This window comes from Malaclemys terrapin, chromosome 1 (genome assembly GCF_027887155.1).
Source record: "Malaclemys terrapin pileata isolate rMalTer1 chromosome 1, rMalTer1.hap1, whole genome shotgun sequence".
In the NCBI taxonomy this organism is placed as follows: Eukaryota; Metazoa; Chordata; order Testudines; family Emydidae; genus Malaclemys; species Malaclemys terrapin.
The window spans coordinates 341,109,184-341,129,305 of NC_071505.1; the positions used below are offsets into that span (position 1 = coordinate 341,109,184).

A 20,122-nucleotide genomic window follows, 5' to 3' on the forward strand; every position below is an offset into this window, starting at 1 on the left:
CTAGCAACACAATTAAGAATCCCAGACATTGACCCAGGTCATGGTTAGCCTAGCAATGGGAACTAAACTAAAAGTGGGGAAGTGAGATTGAAAAAAGCTTTAAAGTGATATTACTAAATGTGTAATCATTTAAAAGCCCTATTAAAGCAACGACCTTTCCATTCACCTCCACATTTACCATATCAGTGGAAGGGGCAGGAACTGCTGTTTTAAAGGCTGGTAGAATTCTTTATGTACGTAGCAAATCCATTCACAAACTTTTTACTCACCACCACCATTCTCCTCCACAATAGCGTTCTCACTGCTTTTGGCCTAGATTCTTTTAACAAAGACCTACTAGACTGTGATTAGTTGGCATCAGATCTCATTCCTGATTAAATTTATATGTGGATTTAGAGGAAGTGGAAATGCTACGCGTTGCATGTTTTTACTGCTATGATCTGTAATCACTCAAACCTGCCAGAGTTTCAGGATTCCTGATTCACTGATTTAGCTGTTACTTCAAAATAAAAAATAGATGACACAGTACTCTAGACAGATGTAATCTAAATCTGGTGTATTTATTAATTGGAAAAAATTAAAACAGAACAATTTGTACTGGTTTGTGGATTAAAATCTTCTTTAATCAAGTTTCAATGACGCACGATGTGTGTGAGTTTTAGAAACAGTGTTTAGAACAGTGTTAATTTTAAAGCCTAATTGTGATAATTTTACCAGGGGCAGCAAGTGAAGGTCCCCCTTGGGGGAGGCTAGCCCCCTGCCCCACCTCTTCCAGCCGAGGCCACACCCCTGCTCACTGCTCTCAGCTCCCTGTGGTCCCAGTCAGGTTGGGGGAGAAGGGGCCGAGAGCTCAGCCCTGGCCTGGGTCAAGCTCTCAGCCAGGACAGCAGCAGAGATCCTGGCTGGAGCTCTGAGCTTGGAGCCATTCCCCAGTTCCGCCCTTTCCCCCGTGGCTCTATCCCCATTCTGCCCCTTCCCCTGCTCCCCCCTCACCGCTGTGACCCCAAAACCGGTAAAGCTCTGTGCTCCTGCTGCAGCCCCGGGGTTGTGGCGGGGGAGATTTTTGGGCCCCAAATCCAGCACTGCCCCCCACTCCGGCGTTGCGAGGTTTGGGGAGGCTTAGCCTCCCCCAGCTTCCATTACACCACCTATGGATTTAGCTATTAACCCCTTCTTGGGATGAATGAGGAAGTTTATCTAGCCTGCAGTGTGTTTGGCTGCAGGTTGAGATTTTCGAAGAAGAGCTCTGTGTAAGCAAAACAGCTTGTCTCTGGCACCAACTGAAGTTGGTCCAATAAAAGATATTTCCTCACCCAGCTTCTCTCTCTAATATCCTGGGACCAACACGGCTACAACACTGCTAGAAGCAGTACAGGCCACTTAGTCATTCATCTTCCATTACAATTAGTGGAAGATGTGTGGCTAAATCCCCTGTACCCTGTAACTCTCAACACTGTAGATTCTGCAGTACTGTAGTTCACTGAATAGCAGACGCATTCTTTTCATATTAATTTTTAGACTGATAGAAAAAAAATCCTAAATATGCAGAATTTTCCATCTCTGAGGATTTCTGTTGCTCCTACCTAAATAATATTTCACAGACAGATGTTGGGTTATCACCAAATAGAAAAACCAGATGTATTCATCTTAGGCTGTCCTTCTGTATCAGTACTGAGCTGTGTGGCCACTTCAGAGGTACGGCCCCATCTTGGGGCAGAGCAGTGACTTTTGGGATGTGATTGTGGACCACGTATGGCTTGCGTTTAAAATGGCAATTGTTGCATGAGCTTTTAGTATGCACAGTATAACTTTAAAATTGCCTAGTTAATTAAAGGATTTGCACTGGAACAAAGGTACCCTTGTGACTGTATACATACATTGACCGTAGTTGAAGTGTGTAGTGGAAAACTGTTGCCCTGCAAGTTGAAACAAAACAAAACAGGAAACTTATCAACAGAAGGATACATAGCCATCGGTTGGGGTATTGTGATAACTGGGGCTTGGTGAGCCTAACAGCGGGAAAGTGGATGGGAAAGTCCTACTGAGAGTTTCACTTGAATCCCTGGAAAATCATCTGTATTTGGGGATTACCAGCTTCTGTTGCCTTCTTGAATGAAAGATGAAGTGACCCTCTCTTCTCCTGGATTCCGCTCTACATAAACTATTTTGCTTAATTACTGTGTGTGTTCTGTTGCTTATTACCAAAGTAGAATTCATTATTTGACCAGAGAGAGTCCAAGTACAGTAATCTGGCCAAACCTACTGTACTAGATTTCTGCACATTTAAGAGGAGGGGCATCATACACTAAAGTATTAATATATATCTGAAAATGATTTACATTTTTCTCAGTGATCAAGGATACAGGTAAAACAGAGGCTTCCCTACTCAACCCCCCATATTTATCTCTTTTTAATTAACACAAGTAGGTGTTTCCTCCTTGGCATATTTTTATGGATGCAAATTTATTTGGGAGAAGTGATATTTAGCTTGGCTTCAGGACAAGAAGGTATTCAGAGATTAGTAGGATTTAAGTCCAGAAGGGACCATTATGATCACCTTAATGTGACCTCCTGCTATAGAATTTCAGCCAATAATTCCTGCAGTGGAAGGGAATTGTTCTTCCCAACTACGTAAGTAAATGCTATCGAGCCCAGTATTATTAATAATCATTTACTTCTTTTGGTACCCAATACCCAAAGCAGTCTTAACAGACACAAAGTTAACCAACACATTGCCAGCAGACCAAATGTCCCACATAACCCCCCAAACCACTGGGGGGGGGGAGGTTAAACAGAAGCAAAACAACAAAGCAAAACCCCAGAAGAAAAGAGATTTATTTACTGAATGCTGCAGATGAAGCTTGGTAAGTTCTGTTCTCAGTCCCAGTGTCCACTGGGAGGTGAAAGGTACCCTCTGTGGCACAAGAGGAGGATGTCTGTGGCCAGGCCTGCTTCATCAGAAGTGTAGCTTGAGTGAAGACAGAAGAAAAGGTGTTATACAGGAACAAACAGCGGGATGTCAATTACAGTGACTACACAGTATCCCTTTTTTGATGGTGAAATTAAAACTGTCATTTTTTTAAAGGAAAAAACATCTAGGAATTTCATATCATGATTTGTCACGTTTCCTGAGGCTGAAGGATATGGAAAACCAGAAATTTACCTATCAAGGATTGGTGGTCTCTCAAGGAGAGAGCATGGGCGTAGATGGAGGTGGGGGGCAGGCCTCTGCAAACTGCCAGCCTCGGGCAGGCGAGGAATTTGCCGCCCCCATCCCCACACACAGCCCCATTGGCCTCACTGGAGCTGCCCGCCCACCCAAATATAGAAGTCAAACTATGCCTATGGGTGAGAGTCCTACACAGATCTACACTATTAGGCATATGGTCTGCAGGGATAGTTTTGAGAGTGCTTGAAAAGTCCCAGGGATTTTCAAGGCAGCATCAACAGGCTAAGGCTGTATATTTACACTATATCATAGCCTCCAGCCTTCCTGTCTTTTTTGAACAATGCTGACAATACGCATCTAGAAAGCAATGGACTCCAGCTCTTGCGAAGAGGTGCGGGAGGGAATGTGAACTCATGTGAGAGGACTGCCAGGCTGAGGAGACGACCAGTCTGCGGTTAAAGGATGGGTTGGGAGTCCGTGGAGCTAAGTTTTACGCCTGGCATTGGCATTACTTCCTGCGTGACATCAGACAAGTCACAACTGCTTCGTGCCTCGGTTTCCTCATCTGTAAAATGGAAATGTTAATACTCGCCTACCTCACAGCTAGGCTGGAAGGTTTTGATTCATAGTGTTAGCAAAACGCAACTATGACAGGTGCTATAGAGCACGAGGTAGAATTAATTGTGCCTATCAGAAGGTAGACGGGATTGGCAGTTCCTCAGTATCCTGTTTACACTGGCTTTGGCCGTAGAACATATTATGCCCTTTGGAAACAGTGGTCAGTAGAAACAATAGCTTCTGGCAGATAACCTTGTAACTTGAAAGGTGATCATCACTGTCCGTACAAAGTCAAAGTCAGAAGAGTTGCAAAAGGCCCAAAACAGACCAAAGCTTGAGGCACGGCATGATTCGGGAGTGGTGATGATGTTTGGTTAATATGGCTGTCTTGAAGCTCTTGAGTGGAAACCCCCTAAGGTTGCCTGCCATCACTGATACACCTCTAGCAAAATGAGCTTTTATATGACCTTCAAGTAACAGACTCCAAAAACACTGAGAAAAAAACACAAATCCACTTAGACATGGTTCTTAGACACCAGAGAACTGACAGTTATGTCTCTGAATAATAAGAAACAAACAGTTGGATTGACTTTGACTTTCAAGAGTGGCATTACTACTCCAGACAGAGCTCCTGAGAGCTATTCAGATCTACTCCACGGAGCATGGCCTTACTGGGAGTTGTATGAAAAGCAGAGAAAATACTGGCAAGACATGGACAGCTTATCATGCCAATACAAGCATTATTAAATTGAACTGAAAATTGATAGACAAAAATTCAGCACACTTTGGAAAGAATTTCCACGTTCATTTTTTTCATGTGTTTGTATCTACTTAGGTCACAAAGCCTTTGTTCTTACTTGAAAAGGACATTCGAAAACATGCAAAGCAAGCTGATGAGGACTACCATTGACTTTGATCTTAAAGAGTCTTTTATACTGCAATCAAGTGCATTGTCAACATGTGTCTAACGGTGACAAAACGGCAGTCACTAAACCAGGGGCTTTCTGGCAGCACATCAAGAACAGCGAGGTTAGCTCATCAATAGGAAAGCTCTCCTGCAAGCTGAGCTCTGCAGTAGGTACATGCTGTACCCTGAGCTTGTTAGTCAAAGGTTTAGCTGGTCTCCTTTTTCTCTGACAGTATGGAGCCCTCGCCATTTTTTGTTGCATATTAGTATTAAACTCTGGTAACTACTGTCCAACACTCATCCTTCGGGGCCCAGGGTAGATTTGGGTACCATATGATTCATGGGTAGCCAGTTAAATTGGGCACTTTAGCTGGCATTTTCAAAGGGGCCAGAGGGACTGCCCAATCCCAGCTTAACTCCTTTAGGCCCTTTGAAAATACCAACCCTTGCTCACACCTCATATTCTAGTAGAGGGTGGGTCAGCGCTGAACTTGCTGCTCACTGACCGTACAAGCTGAGGTTTCTGCCCTCATAAAAGAAATGAGTTATAGAAACTGGAACTCTCTAAATCAGACAGCACAAAAGAGGGCTTCCAATATTTAGGACGTACAATTGTCTTTCCTCCAGAGAATCCTGGCTCTTAAATAGGGTTTGTATGTATTGTAGTTTGCTTTTGATGAGTCTGACTACTAAAGAATGAAAACCAAGTGATGGCTAGATCAATCCCCAAGAAGTGGCCCACTGATTTGATTCTAATGTGAAATCGTTGTGGGAGGAGCTGGTGAAAAGATACAATTGTTCGAATTGTTACAAATGTCCTCCAATTAATTCTTATTTAAAAAAATCCACAAAAACAAACCATTTTTGTGAATTCCTTGTTAGGTGCTAGGATGACTTGACACACCTGTTATGGACCAAACTATTTAATCTGCCTCATTTCAGGGGACAAGGTGTGTGAGAAAAACATGCTCTGGATCTGAGTAATCAGAGCTGGTGAGACTGGAAATCCAGCGTGATCAGCTATGACTTTGTCCATCAGCAGTGGAACAAGCCAGTGGGCACGAGAAGTGTTTCTCCTATAGTAGGCTATTGTTTCCATTGCCAAAGTTCCCTTTCGATCTTCTCATATAGAACACTGGGAGTTTCCTATGTGGGCTTGTAGTGAAGAAAGAAATTTGGATTCTGATCCCTCTCCTACTTGAAGATCTGATCGCTGTGTCGTGAGCCTGTGACCATTCCTAAGTGCTTGTGAGGGACTGAGGATTTCCATATCTATTGCTTATTCCTGCATGGCACCCAGCAGTATGAATGTCATATTAGAGACTGCCTAATGCCCGATGGTAGGAGGTTACAAAATCCCTTTTGTTGACTGTTTGCACTTACACTTTTATTCTACAGACCTGAAGACTGCTCTCGTCTCTAAGACCCAAGTTATCTGCATTTCTGGAAAGACCAATTATCTTAGGGGTAGAATTAAATCCTTGTGGGTGACTCCTCCCCCCCCCCAGTTCGGATGGATTAATGGTTCAAATGATTTGGATTGAGCAGTTTGGAAGTTTGCATCTTGGCCTTATGCAGTTTGTTCTTAAATCACTAACCCTCACAGAATACATCGCTTAGAGCTACACAAAATACGAATTTCAGGATGCATCTAAGAAAAGAAACAGCTTATGGTCCTTTGAAAGAGCTACACAGCATGGATAGTACAAGTACAGTTCTCTCGTACACAGATGTCAGAGCCAACATCCAGGTTCTGTAAGCAGAGATATCACGGGAGGCTAGGGGTTGTAAACTGCCCTCCAGATGTCAGGTCAGACACTCTTCCACCATACGAGGTATTGTCTGAGATTAGGGTGACCAGATGTCCCGATAAAATCGGGACTGTCCCGATATTTAACCCTTTGTCCCGCATCCCGATCAATGTACAATCGGGACGCCATTTGTCCCAATATTCATGTAAGGAGGCGAGTGGGAGGGAGGTGCTGACCCCATGGGTGCTCCAGGGTTGGAGCACCCACAGGAAAAAATTGCAGCCAAGCTCCCCCCTCCTCACCTCCTTTTCCCCCGCTTTCCCCCAGCGCGCCGCGTTCCCACTCCTCCTGCCCTCCAGCGCTTCCCGCCGCCAAAGAGCTGTTTGGCGGTGCTTAGTGCTTTCCAGGAGGGAGGGGGGAGAAGCAGTTACGCGGTGCGCTCAGGGGAGGAAGCGGGGACTTGGGGGAAGGGGGTGGAATGGGGGCGGGGTGAAGGCAGTGCAGGGGCCGGAAGAGGCGGGGGGGTGGGCGAGCACCCACCTGGCAGAGGGGAAGTTGGCACCGTAGGGGTGAGTGGCGGGCGGGGGGGGTGAAGAGGCGAGCGGCAGACGGGCGGGGAGGCGAGCAGTGGGTGGGGGACTGAGGAGGGACGCAGCAAGCCAGCAGCAGGCCGGGGAATGAAGAAGGGCACGGGGGGAGGGGAGGCGAGCAGGGAGGGGGCGGGACCAGGGGCAGAGTGGGGGCGGAGCTTGGGAGGAGCAGGGGTGGACTGTGGGCGGGGCTGATGGCACCCCAATGTGTCCTGATATTTTAGTGTGGTGATCTGGTCACCCTATCTCAGACAAATACAGTTCAGATGATTTAACATAGTTCTTCACCTCGTTATCACCAATATCTGCTGGATTTGTTTTAGCCTCATTCCAAGACTATTAACTGACAAGGAAAAGCTTTCACTTTTATCCATCTCTAACAGGGTTCCTCTGAATTCCAACTGTTGAGCTGGACAAGTAATTGGAGCTGAACCTAATAGCTACAGCACTGCAATGATGGGTCCTCATGTCCTGAATCCTTGATCATCCAATCATCTACTATATGTAAGGGAACATGTGCTCCAGTCAACATGACTACATGATAACACATGGAAAGCCAAAGAGGCAAAACTCACACCTAGACGTGTAAATGGTACATGTATGGAGCCAATCTCATTAATGAGTGCACACAACTGATCCTGAGATTAAAGAAAGTGGAACTAAGCATTTAACTATATGATGGAGTATATCTTTTCCTCTGCCTTCATTTATTCATGACCTGGCATCTTGCAAAAAATGCCTGGAATGTGGAGCCAGGTTTGGGATAGTCTTTCCGTAGGTACTTATGTGGTCACCATCAATGTAGTATCTGAGCGCCTCACAATCCTTAATATATTTATCTTCAAACAGTCTTGTGAAGTGGGGCAGAGCTGTTATCCCCATTGTACAAATGGGGAACTGAGGCACAGAGCGGCTAAGTGACTTGCCCAATGTCACACAGGAAGCCTGTGGCAGAGCTGGGAATTGAACATGGATTTGTCAAAGCATTAGCTAGACTCCTAACCCCTGGCCTATCCTTCTTCTCCTCCTTCTAAAGCACATGCGATCTATGAGTAGGGAGGGAGGGGGCGTATGCAGGATACTTTATCTTTACAGAACAGAAATTATCTTGATGAAGTACCCAGAAATGGGAAATGGGTGGGAGAGGGAGGGAGGGAAGACAACTTACAAACTCCATATTGTGAAACGAAAAACAGATAAACCTAATTTCCTGGGTTGACTTTCTGCTAGATGAGAGCATCAAAGTAATGGATGGCCTGCGTTATTCTCTACTGCATTATTAATAGGTAGAGTTAAGGCAGAAACCATGCTCAGTGTGGATAAATGTGTGTCCTACTTACAGGAAAGTAAAATGGATGTTTGAATGCAGGAAGTTAAAACAAAAAAAAAACCATCACAGAAAGACAGAAGGCCTAGAGGGGAACATGCATTAGGTTTAAACAGGGATCCTGTAACCCTGGAAAGAGTCTGATATTCTTTAAAAATATCACTCCTCTCTTAATAATTAGCATGCTTCATTTCTTTACAGCACTGGATTCTAGGCACACACATTTTGTATATGGGAAAGGAAAGGTTGTAGCGAAATTGTCTGGCAGCCGGACTCGCGTAAGCTTTATCAATATTTGAAATGCTGGAGTTCTGTATTGATCTTTCAACCTGCCTTGTCTCTCTCATTCTAACACATATTGAAAGATCTGAAACAAAGTCACACACAACAAGGAGTTGGCGTAAGCTAGAAATGTATTTTTTCACTGGCGAGGGAAGGTTTCTGAATCCCAGCAGAATGAGATATACATTCACCTGCATGATGCCAGGTTTTGTTGCTTCATTTGATGTAACTGAGGTTTGCAGAGAATGCAATGGCTGGTGGCTAACTATCTCTTGGACAGGTTTGGTGCAAAATAAATCAATAGAGAGACCTTAGCACTCTTTTCTTTTAAACTACATTTCACTGTCTATAAATGACACACAGAGAGGGAGAGAGACCTATTGATGCCAGCTTAGCTTTGCTTTTGTTTTTCTAATGAGAGTCAAGTCTGGATGAAAGTGGCAGGATTGAGAGGATTTTGGACTCGGGGGCTCTCCCAAAATTCCCTCCATGTTTCATTAAGCCCCTCTGGTGCGGGAAGTCAGGAGGTCTGTGATGCTAACTCCTTGAGCCTGGCTTTGAAAATTGAGTGGTGTAGCTTTAGGCTGTTTGGGCATTTTGAGTCTGTCAGTGCCAAGGAGGTTAAAAACCTCGCTTTCCTCTGCCAGTCCCATCTTCAGCTTTACAGTTCTTTTAGGAACCTGCTAATATCTTGTACTAGCAATTTAGAGTTCCTTTCTAAAGAACCACCATGGAAGATGCTGGTATCTACTCCTGTCGCCTTCCTTTGTGGAGTCATTAGTAGCACTGTTTTGTTATTGTATAAATAGTTTGGAATACATCAGGGATTGTAATTAAATGTCAAATGGATTTGACAAGAAATAATGGATGCTGGTGACTCCTCCTAGTGGAATCTGAGCAGCTGTGTTTCATGGACTCAGCCTGTCTCACCGTGCTGGGGAAATATCAAGGATTGAAGCTGATTGTCTCTAAGCAATGAGTATCTGCCCATTTCACGTCACTTTGCTGGAAATCTCTGAGGGTACGTCTACACTACCCTCCGGATTGGCGGGTAGTGATCGATCTATCGGGGATCGTCTAGACACGATAAATCGATCCCCGATCGCTCTGCCGTCGACTCCGGAACTCCACCACGGCGAGAGGTGGAAGCGGAGTCGACGGGGGAATGGCAGCCGTCAATCCTGCGCCACGAGGATGCAAAGTAAGTGATTCTAAGTCGATCTAAGATACGTTGACTTCAGCTGCGCTATTCTCGTAGCTGAAGTTGCATATCTTAGATCGACCTGCCACCCCCCCTCCCCCACACACACACAGTGTAGACCAGGCCTGAGAGAGATTAGTTCTGGTGAAAGGTGCCAGATCAACAGGCCTGGAGTCCCATGTTCTTTGTTTGCAGCATGAGCTGCAGCACCACATTTTTGCTCTGCTGCTAACATGCACCGGCTCCCACCAGCAACAGCTACCTCTATGGCAAAGAGAGGAGGTCAGTCTCCATAGTCCATTTAATGTTTGGCCTCTGCTGAGCTGCCAATGTGGGCCAAAAAAGTTGGTGGGGGGACGGACGGACAGACTCGGGCTTTCACCAGTGGCTTGCCCTTAGCTCTCTTCTAAGCTCAGGCCCAGCAGCCAGCCAGGAGCGCTTCTTAGCTCCCCCGTCCCTGCTAGGGTTGCAAACTTTCTAATCACACAAAAACGAACACCCTAGTCCTGTCCCTTCCCTGAAGCCACGCCTCTTTCCCGAGGCCCTGCCCCCCATTCACTACATTCCCCTTCCCTCGGTGGCTCGCTCTCCTCCACCCTCACTCACTTTCACTGGGCTGGGGCAGGGGGTTGGGGTGCAGGAGTGGGTGAGAGGGCTCTAACTGGGGGTGTGGGCTCTGGGGTGGGGCCAGAAATGAGGGGTTCAGGGTATAGGAGGGGCTCCAGGCAGGAGGTTGGGGTGCAGGAAAGGGTGAGGGCTCCAGCTGGGAGTGCAAGCTCTGGAGTGGGGTCGGGGATGAAGGGTTTGGGGTGCAGGGGGAGGCTCCAGGCTGGGGGGTGGAGCTGAGGGATTTGGAGTGTGGGAGGGGGCTGCAAGTTGAGACAGGGGGGTGGGGGGATGGAAGGGGGGTACAGGCTCTGGGGTGGGTCCAGGGATGAGGGGTTTGCGGTGCAGGAGGGAGCTCCAGGCTGGGGGGTGGAGCTGAGGGATTTGGAGTGTGGGAGGGGGCTGCAGGTTGAGACAGGGGGTTGGGAGTATGGAAGGGGGTACAGGCTCTTGGCTCTGGGGTGGGGCCGGGGATGAGGGGTTTGGGGTGGAGGAGGGGGCTCCAGGCTGGGGGGTGGGGTGGAGGGATTTGGAGTGTGGGAGGGCACTGCGGGTTGAGATGGGGGAGGGGGTGAGAGCTCCGGCTGGGAGTGCAGGTGCTGGGGTGAGGCCATGGATGAGGGGTTCAGGGTGTGGGAGGGGCTCCAGGCAGGGGCAGGGGGTTGGGGTGCGGGAGAGGGTGAGGGCTCCAGGTGGGAATGCAGGCTCTGGAGTGGGGTTGGGGATGAGGGGTTTGGGGTGCAGGGGGAGGCTCCAGGCTGGGGGGTGGGACTGAGGGATTTGGAATGTGGGAGGGGGCTGCAGGTTGAGACAGGGGGTTTGGGGTGTGGAAGGGGGTACAGGCTCTTGGCTCTGGGGTGGGGCTGGGGATGAGGGGTTTGGGGTGGAGGAGGGGGCTCCAGGCTGGGGGGTGGGGCGGAGGGATTTGGAGTGTGGGAGGGCACTGCAGGTTGAGATGGGGGTTGGGGTGTGGGAGGGGGTGAGAGCTCCGGCTGGGAGTGCAGGCACTGGGGTGGGGCCATGGATGAGGGGTTCAGGGTGTGGGAGGGTGTTCTGGGCTGGAGCAGGAGGTTAAGGTGAATGGGGGTGAGGGCTCTGGCTGGGATGAGGGGGCTGGGGTGTAGGAGGGGGCTTCGGGTTTGGGGGGGCTCAGAGCTGGGGCAGGGGGTTGGAGCGCAGGCTTACGTCGGGCGGCTCCCGCTCAGTGGTGCAGCGGGGCTAAGGCAGGCTCCCTGCCTGCCCTGGGCTCCACGCTGCGCCCTGGAAGTGGCCAGCAGGTCCGGCTCCTAGGCGCGGGGGGCAGGAAGCTCCGCGCGCTGCTCTCGCCCGTAGGCACTGCCACAGTTCGGGGGTGGGGGCAGAGTGCGGAGCCCCCTGACATCCCCCCCGCCTAGGAGCCGGACCTGCTGGCCACTTCCAGGGCACAGTGTGGAGACAGGACAGGTAGGGACTAGCCTGCCTTAGCCCTGCAGCACCGTCAACCAGACTTTTAATGGCCCAGTCGGCAGTGCTGACCAGAGCTGCCAATGTCCCTTTTCAACCGGGCATTCCGGTCAAAAACCAGATGCCTGGCAACTCTAGTCCCTACTAATACTGAGCTATCTGTTCCGCTGCAATTCCATTTGGCCTGCCAGGAGCACTGCCTGCACTCTGCTAGCTCCAGCTCCTCTTTACAGGGCCCTCCTGGGCCCAGACTGGCTGCTCCCTGAAGCCTCTCTGATTGGGTACTTCCCTGCAACCACTCTAGGTCACTTGGAGGACTTCTGCTCCTCCCTCAGACAGAATGGGGCAGGACCCTGAGGCCTCTAGCAGGGGGCTTCTGGGCCTGGTCCACCCCATCACAGAACCACTTACTCATTTCTCAGTGTATGTCTACACAGCAGCTGGGAGCATGCTCCCAGCGTGGGCAGACAAATGCGCTAGCTCAACAGTAAAAGGAGCAGCATGGCCGCAGCACACAGGTGGTGTCTTGGCCTAACCACCCGAGGATGCACCCAAGGGGTCGGGTGCACGTGTGTTTGGGAGGCAAGCCTAAGCCACTGTCCGTGCCACCATGGCCGCACTCCTACGTTTAGCACACCAGCATGAGGAGAGCTAGCATGTGTCTGTCTGTCCCCACTGGAAAGCACGCTCTCAGAGTCCCAGCTGCTTTGTAGACATACCCTGAGAGGCTACTGAACGGCCAGCAGAAGGTACTTTGGTCTCTACTGACCAAATATGAAAGGCGCTCTATCCTCTGAGCCAGCCAGTCTTTCCAGTAGCAACCTTTTTTGCATTTCATAAAAAGCAGCTTTTAATAATATAATAATAATAATGGAGATATCCCATCTCCTAGAACTGGAAGGGACCTTGAAAGGTCATCGAGTCCAGCCCCCTGCCTTCACTAGCAGGACCAAGTACTGATTTTGCCCCAGATCCCCAAGTGGCCCCCTCAAGGATTGAACTCACAACCCTGGGTTTAGCAGGCCAATGCTCAAACCACTGAGCTATCCCTCCCCCCAAAGTGAAATGGAGATGTCCTATCTCCTAGAACTGGAAGGGACCTTGAAAGGTCATTGAGTCCAGCCCCCTGCCTTCACTAGCAGGACCAAGTACTGATTTTGCCCCAGATCCCTAAGTGGCCCCCTCAAGGATTGAACTCTCAACCCTGGGATTAGCAGGCCAAAGCTCAAACCACTGAGCTATCCGAATACGTATCCCAGCATGCCCTAAGGGGTCACTGGTGAAAGCCGCTCTCCCCTCGGGCTGTTTACCCCCTCCATATCAGTTCTACACATTCATCATGTTACACATTAATAAGCTTAACATAGACGAGGATGAACAGTTCTCCTACCATTAGCTGAATGCAGGAGTTGAAACTCTGTTGAATAAAAATTATTTGTTTTAAATGATCACTAAGGATTTGTGCCAATATGTACACAGCATACAGTATGCTATACAAATATGTTTCCCAGTAAAACCACTTTGCCTGTAAACTGGACAGAATTGAGAACAGCAGTTCTGGAGTCTGAAAATGTACAGTACTGCCTTCCACAGCAAGGCAGCTGACGTCTTAACATCTAAAACAACCCACATGTACATTTTAAAATTGGGTTATATTTTCAAAATTACAACTCTTTAAATAAAGTTGAGTCTCCCCTACTATAAACATATTTAGTGGGTTGCATGAACCTTGACAGCATGTTCCTTTCAGCAGTTTGATTATTTCCAGCCTGCTCTATGACAGAAACTGATTCAATTTGAGTAAAAGCTCCTTGTATCGATACAGACCACTGGTTTTAACTCAACCACTGAACCACAGTATTACTTAAATTCAATTCCATTTAACATAGTGGAGAACATTCCCCACTCTGTCACATATAGCCATGGATGGAATACTATAGAAAGCTCCTTTTGTACCAGTTTTTTCTTAAAAATCCTAATTTTTCTGTTTTAATTATACCGGGTATGTTGGCTATACTGAAGTGACTGCTAAGGCCTGGTCTACACTAGGCGTTTATGTCGAAGTTAGCGCCGTTACATCGAATTAACCCTGCACCCGTCCACACCGTGAAGGTATTTAGTTCGACATAGAGGTCTCTTTAATTCGACTTCTGTACTCCTCCCCGACGAGGGGAGTAGCGCTAAATTCGACATGGCCATGTCGAATTAGGCTAGGTGTGGATGGAAATCGACGCTAATAGCTCCGGGAGCTATCCCACAGTGCACCACTCTGTTGACGCTCTGGACAGCAGTACGAGCTCGGATGCTCTGAACTGCCACACAGGAAAAGCCCCGGGAAAATTTGAATTTGAATTCCTTTTCCTGTCTGGCCAGTTTGAATCTCATTTCCTGTCTGGACATCGTGGCGAGCTCAGCAGCACTGGCAACGATGCAGAGCTCTCCAGCAGTGATGGCCGTGCAATCTCAGAATAGAAAGAGGGCCCCAGCATAGACTGATCGGGAAGTCTTGGATCTCATCGCTGTGTGGGGCGATGAGTCCGTGCTTTCCGAGCTGCGATCCAAAAGACGGAATGCAAAGATCTACGAGAAGATCTCTAAAGACATGGCAGAGAGAGGATACAGCCGGGATGTAACGCAGTGCCGCGTGAAAATCAAGGAGCTGAGACAAGGCTACCAGAAGACCAAAGAGGCAAACGGACGCTCCGGATCCCATCCCCAGACATCCCGTTTCTACGAGGCACTGCATTCCATCCTCGGTGCGGCCGCCACCACTACCCCACCAGTGACCGTGGACTCTGAGGATGGGATAGTGTCCACGGCTGGATCCTCGGACATGTTAGCGGACGGGGAAGATGAGGAAGGAGATGAGGAGGACGAGGCAGTCGACAGCGCTCACAACGCTGATTTCCCCGACAGCCAGGATCTCTTCATCACCCTTACAGAGATCCCCTACCAACCCTCCCCAGCTGTTACCCCGGACACAGAATCTGGGGAAGGATCAGCCAGTAAGTGTTGTAAAAATCTAAACATTTATTTGTAACAGAACAGGAATATTAACAATTAAAAAAATGGGTTTCTCATGATTAGTTTGATTAGCTTAACGGTTCAGTCATGGGCAGTGCAACTATTGAAAAAAAATCTAGCAATGTCCGGTTTTGCATGATTGTCCTGCCCAAGCCGCTCTACTGGTTAGTCACTGCTACAGCAGCTACAGTAAAATGCGGTCTATATGTCCGGGGATGGAGCAGAAATCCTCCTGTGACATCTCGAGGAAGCTCTCCTGGAGGTAATTGGAAATCCGCTGCATTAGGTTCTTGGGGAGAGCGGCCTTATTGGGTCCTCCGTAGTAGGACACGTTGCCACGCCACGAGACAAGCAAGTACTCTGGAATCATTGCTCTGCACAGCATGGCGGCATACGGCCCTGGTCTTTGGAGGCTTTCCCGGAGCATTCGCTCTTTCTCGCTGTCAGAGATCCTCATGAGGGTGATGTCGCTCATGATGACCTGCTTTGAATGAGGTAGGGGAATGTTAGTGTTGGGACTGCTTTGCCGTTCCTTTACAGAACTGTAACCGCTGGTTTGCAGCCACGCGGTGGAGGCGGGAGAGGGGCAGCCGAAAGGGATCGTTCCCGGGGACAGCCGCGAGGGTGTGGGACAGGAGCAGACTTCCTGCTTGCCGAATTGCTGGCAGCAGGGACCGACATTGATTTCAATGTGAAATGAGGCCATTGCTAATATTAAAGTTTTAAGCTGCCACAAGTCTACGGCTTACCATGTCTGCCTGCAACAGAAATTCCGTTCTCCTGAGAGTCTTCTCAAATGTGCTGTAGAAGACCCCAGGCACTGAATGCGAAGGCCGAGAATTCGACCTTGTGCTGAGTGCGCATGTGATAGGTGCTGTGCATGGTCTTGTTCACAGAGAAAGACTATGTTCTTTGTTCACAACTACATTTATCTTTCTGAGGAATTCACTCCCTTTTTCCCATTCCCACAGCCCCATCTGCGACTGTCTCACAACCTAGCCTGTCATCACACTCCCAGAGGCTAGCGCGGATTAGGCATAAGAAGAAGAGGACACGGGAGGACATGTTCTCGGAGCTTATAGCCTGCTCCAGAGCCCAGGCAGCACAGCAGACCCAGTGGCGGGAGAACTTGACCCGAATGCACCAAGCCAACATGGATCGGGAGGAGAGGTGGCGTCAGGAAGACCAGCAGGCGACTCAAACCCTGCTTGGACTAATGAGGGAGCAAACGGACACGCTCCGGCGCCTTGTGGATGTTCTGCAGGAACGGAGGCAGGAGGACAGAGCCCCGCTGCAGTCCATCTCTAACCGCCCTCCCCCGCCACCAAGTCCCATACTCCCCTCACCCAAAGTGCACAGAAGGAGAGGCGGCAGAGTCCCTGCTAACTCTCACTCCACCCCTGCAGAGAGCTCGAGCAGCAGAAGGCTCTCATTCCCCAAAATTTGACAAGTTCTTTCCTTCCCGCCTGACACAAGCCCCCGTCCAAGTTTCACTTTCCCAGTTCCATGTTTGGTTGATAATAAAAAATACGTTTCTGTTAACTACTGTTTCCATCATGTTCTTTTGGAGGAGGGGGGGATAGGAGGTTGGTAATTCGACAGGACAGTCACCTTTGGCAGGGTATATAGTCGGGGGCAGGCACAGCAGCAGGGCACATACATAGTGCAGTGATGCAGTGACTAGTTACCCTGGTTAGTCTGGGAGGTTGTTTTCATGTTATGTGGTGGGGGGTGGGTTGCTCTGTGACTTTGTGGCAGGGGAGGGCAGTTACAGATCTTAAGCGGCGGTCCTTAGGCAGGATCACAGAGCCACACAGCAGGGGATCTGTAACCGTCCTCCCCCTGCCACAAAGTCACATAGACCCCCCCATACACACAGTCCCTATCAGGAGGGGTGACAGGCTCCGTTGAAACAACCATCCCACCGCAGCGGAGCCTGTCAATCCTTGAGTTTAGAAGCTGCATTCGCGCCACTACAGTACACCCGCTCCGCACCACAGTCTGCGTCCCAGTTTTAAAAAATTCCCGCGAATACAGTATTAAAGAAAACGGTGTGCTTTAACAAAGTAGAACTATTTTTATTTTGAAACGTGTGTTGGAAGTGGGGTGAAGGGGGTATGTAACTGGATAGGATAGTCAACATTAACTGGGTAAAGAAACGGGGGCAGGTTTAGCTTCTCAATACACAAACTTTAAAGTCACAGGTTACCCTGCTCACTCAGGAACTTTGCTTTCAAAGCCTTCCGGATGCACAGCGCTTCCCGCTGGTCTCTTCTAATCGCCCGGCTGTCTGGCTGTGAGTAATCAGCAGCCAGGCTATTTTCCTCAACCTCCCACCCCGCCATAAAGGTCTCCCCCTTGCTCTCACAGAGATTGTGGAGCACACAGCAAGCTGCAATAACAATGGGGATATTGGTTTCGCTGAGATCACAGCGAGTCAGTAAGCTTCTCCATCTCCCCTTGAGACGTCCAAAAGCACACTCCACCACCATTCTGCACTTGCTCAGCCGGTAGTTGAAGAGTTCTTTTTCAGTGTCCAGGGCGCCAGTATAGGGCTTCATGAGCCAGGGCATTAGCGGGTAGGCTGGGTCCCCGAGGATGACTATAGGCATCTCCACATCCCCAAGAGTTATTTTGTGGTCCGGGAAGTAAATACCTTGCTGCAGCCGTCTAAACAGACCAGAGTTCCTGAAAACACGAGCGTCATGAACCTTGCCCGGCCATCCCACGTAGATGTTGGTAAAACGTCCCCTGTGGTCCACCAGTGCTTGCAGCACCATGGAAAAGTATCCCTTTCTGTTAATGTACTGGCTGGCCTGGTGTTCCGGTGCCAGGATAGGGATGTGAGTTCCATCTATGGCCCCACCGCAGTTTGGGAATCCCATCGCTGCGAAGCCATCTATGATCGCCTCCACGTTTCCCAGGGTCACTACCTTTGGCAGCAGTACATCAATGATTGCCTTGGCTACTTGCATCACAACAACCCCCACGGTAGATTTGCCCACCCCAAACTGGTTCGCGACTGACCGGTAGCTGTCTGGCGTTGCAAGCTTCCACAGGGCTATGGCCACTCGCTTCTGGACAGTCAGGGCTGCTCGCATCCGGGTGTCATTGCGCTTCAGGGCAGGGGACAGCAACTCACAAAGTTCCAGGAAAGTTCCCTTCCGCATGCGAAAGTTTCGCAGCCACTGGGATTCATCCCAGACCTGCAGCACTATGCGGTCCCACCACTCAGTGCTTGTTTCCCGTGCCCAGAATCTCCTTTCCACGGCAACAACATGACCCATTGCCACCGTGATGTTCTCGGCGCTGGGTCCCCTGCTTTCTGAGAGGTCTGTGCTACTCTCAGACTTCAGGCCATCACCGCGTTGACGTAGCCTCCTCGCCTGACTTTTCTGCATCTGCCTCAGGGAAAGGTGTATGATAAGTTGCGAGGCGTTGAGAGCGGCCACAACTGCAGTGATGGTTGCAGCAGGCTCCATGCTCGCAGTGCTGTGGCGTCCGCGCTGTCACTGACTAGAAAAGTGCGCGAACTGATTTCCTGCCGGCGCTTTCAGGGAGGGAGGGCGGGAGTGATGGACGGATGACGACAGTTACCCAAAAGCACCCTGGACACATTTTTTTTACCCAGAAGGCATTTGCGGCTCCACCCAGAATTCCAATGGGCAGCGGGGACTCCGGGAACTGTGGGATAGCTGACCACAGTGCACCACTTCCAATGTCGACGCTTTCCCCATTAGTGTGGACTCACAAAGTCGAATTACTGTCCTTAGTGTGGACACACACGTTCGACTTTGCAATATCGATTCCAAAAATTCGATTTAAGTAAAATCGAACTACTCTCGTAGTGTAGACAAGGCCTAACAAAGGGCCGGCTCTGCAAGGTGCTGAAGTCCTCCTAACTTCAGTGGCAGGGACTAAATCCCAAAGGATGGCTTTGGATATTAAAAATATTCCCAATGAGCTTTTGGATCAGTTAATGTAGCCCCCTACTCCCCTGCTAGTGATCATGACGATGCAGGATTGGGACTTTAAAGAGGATCACTCACAAAAGTAGAGAAGGACTTTGAGAAAGCTAGCTGCATAGAAAAGCCCTAGAAATTCCGGAGATGTCAACTTTGCCTAGGAGTTAAAGTAAGGATACGTATACAACTTAACTCTGCCTCATATGTGGATGCTGTAGGATGCAGTTTTATTCACAGGACCACACACTATCTCTCAAATAACATATCACACGTTTTTTCCCTACAACCTTAGAAATGCATACACAACATCTCATACTACTGTGTACTAATCTCTGTATACCCGTCTGAGTCCAGGAAAGTTATTTGTATACAAGACATAGAATGAGTGAACCCAAGGTTCAGTGCTGTGCCCCATACAAGGTGTGCCTTCAAAGGCTGTTAAATACAATAATATCATACAAGGTTTTTAATTTGAAAAATACCACATGAAGAGAAATTGGAAGGATTAGTTCAGAGGGAGAGGCAAGAGATACACAAAATGATGAATGGTACGGAGACAATTAACCAGGCAACAAACAGTATGATAAATGATACATTTTTTTTTTGCACAACGCTTAATTAACCTGGGGAACTCCCTGCCACAAAGCATAACTGATTACAAGAATTCAGCAAGATTCCAAGAGAGATGAGGTATGTATACTGATAACACTGGTCTACAATTTCTGAGAAGTCATCTGCTTCAGAGATAAAATGTGCTATTTATTATGTATTTTGATGTGCTGAATTCAAATATGACAATTAAAACAACTGATTGGCTACTGTTTCTAAGATATTTAAGTTTTTACATTTTATGTCTATGTATATTGTGTAGATAGTAGAGTTTTAATCATAAACTGTAAACCTAGGTCTTTTCATGTGTTTATGGTTGCTTTACATGATAATATTTCACCTGTCCTGTTTATGTAACTCGGTGCTTCTTGGCTTGTCTCTTGTATTCATTAAATGGAGCATCTCTTGTCACTGTCCAGCAATAGTCCGCAAGCATTGATGGGCTCCATTTGCCCTGATAGCGTTTCTCCATTGTTGCAATGTCCTGGTGAAATTGCTCACCGTGCTCGTCGTTCACTGCTCCGCAGTTTGGTGGAAAAAAATCTAGATGAGAGTGCAAAAAATGTATCTTTAGTGACAGGTTGCAACCAAGGCTTTTGTATGCCTTGAGGAGGTTTTCCACCAACAACCTGTAGTTGTCTGCCTTGTTGTTTCCAAGAAAATTTATTGCCACTAACTGGAAGGCTTTCC

At 48.6% G+C, this 20,122-nt stretch overlaps 1 protein-coding gene across 5 annotated transcripts in view; it reads right to left on the minus strand.

The window, feature by feature from the left end:
* Positions 1–20,122, minus strand: part of FAM168A (family with sequence similarity 168 member A) — a 343,581-nt gene that overhangs the window by 35,103 nt on the left and 288,356 nt on the right. For 2 of the 5 annotated variants that reach the window (XM_054015869.1, XM_054015868.1), the window contains 3 exons: positions 13,225–13,251; positions 2,843–2,968; positions 1,878–1,916 (listed from right to left, as the gene is read on the minus strand). In XM_054015869.1, coding sequence (XP_053871844.1) covers positions 1,878–1,916; positions 2,843–2,968; positions 13,225–13,251 — 192 coding nt within the window. The remainder of the gene's footprint in view (positions 1–1,877; positions 1,917–2,842; positions 2,969–13,224; positions 13,252–20,122) is intronic. The other 3 variants (XM_054015870.1, XM_054015871.1, XM_054015872.1) reach the window with 3 other exon arrangements.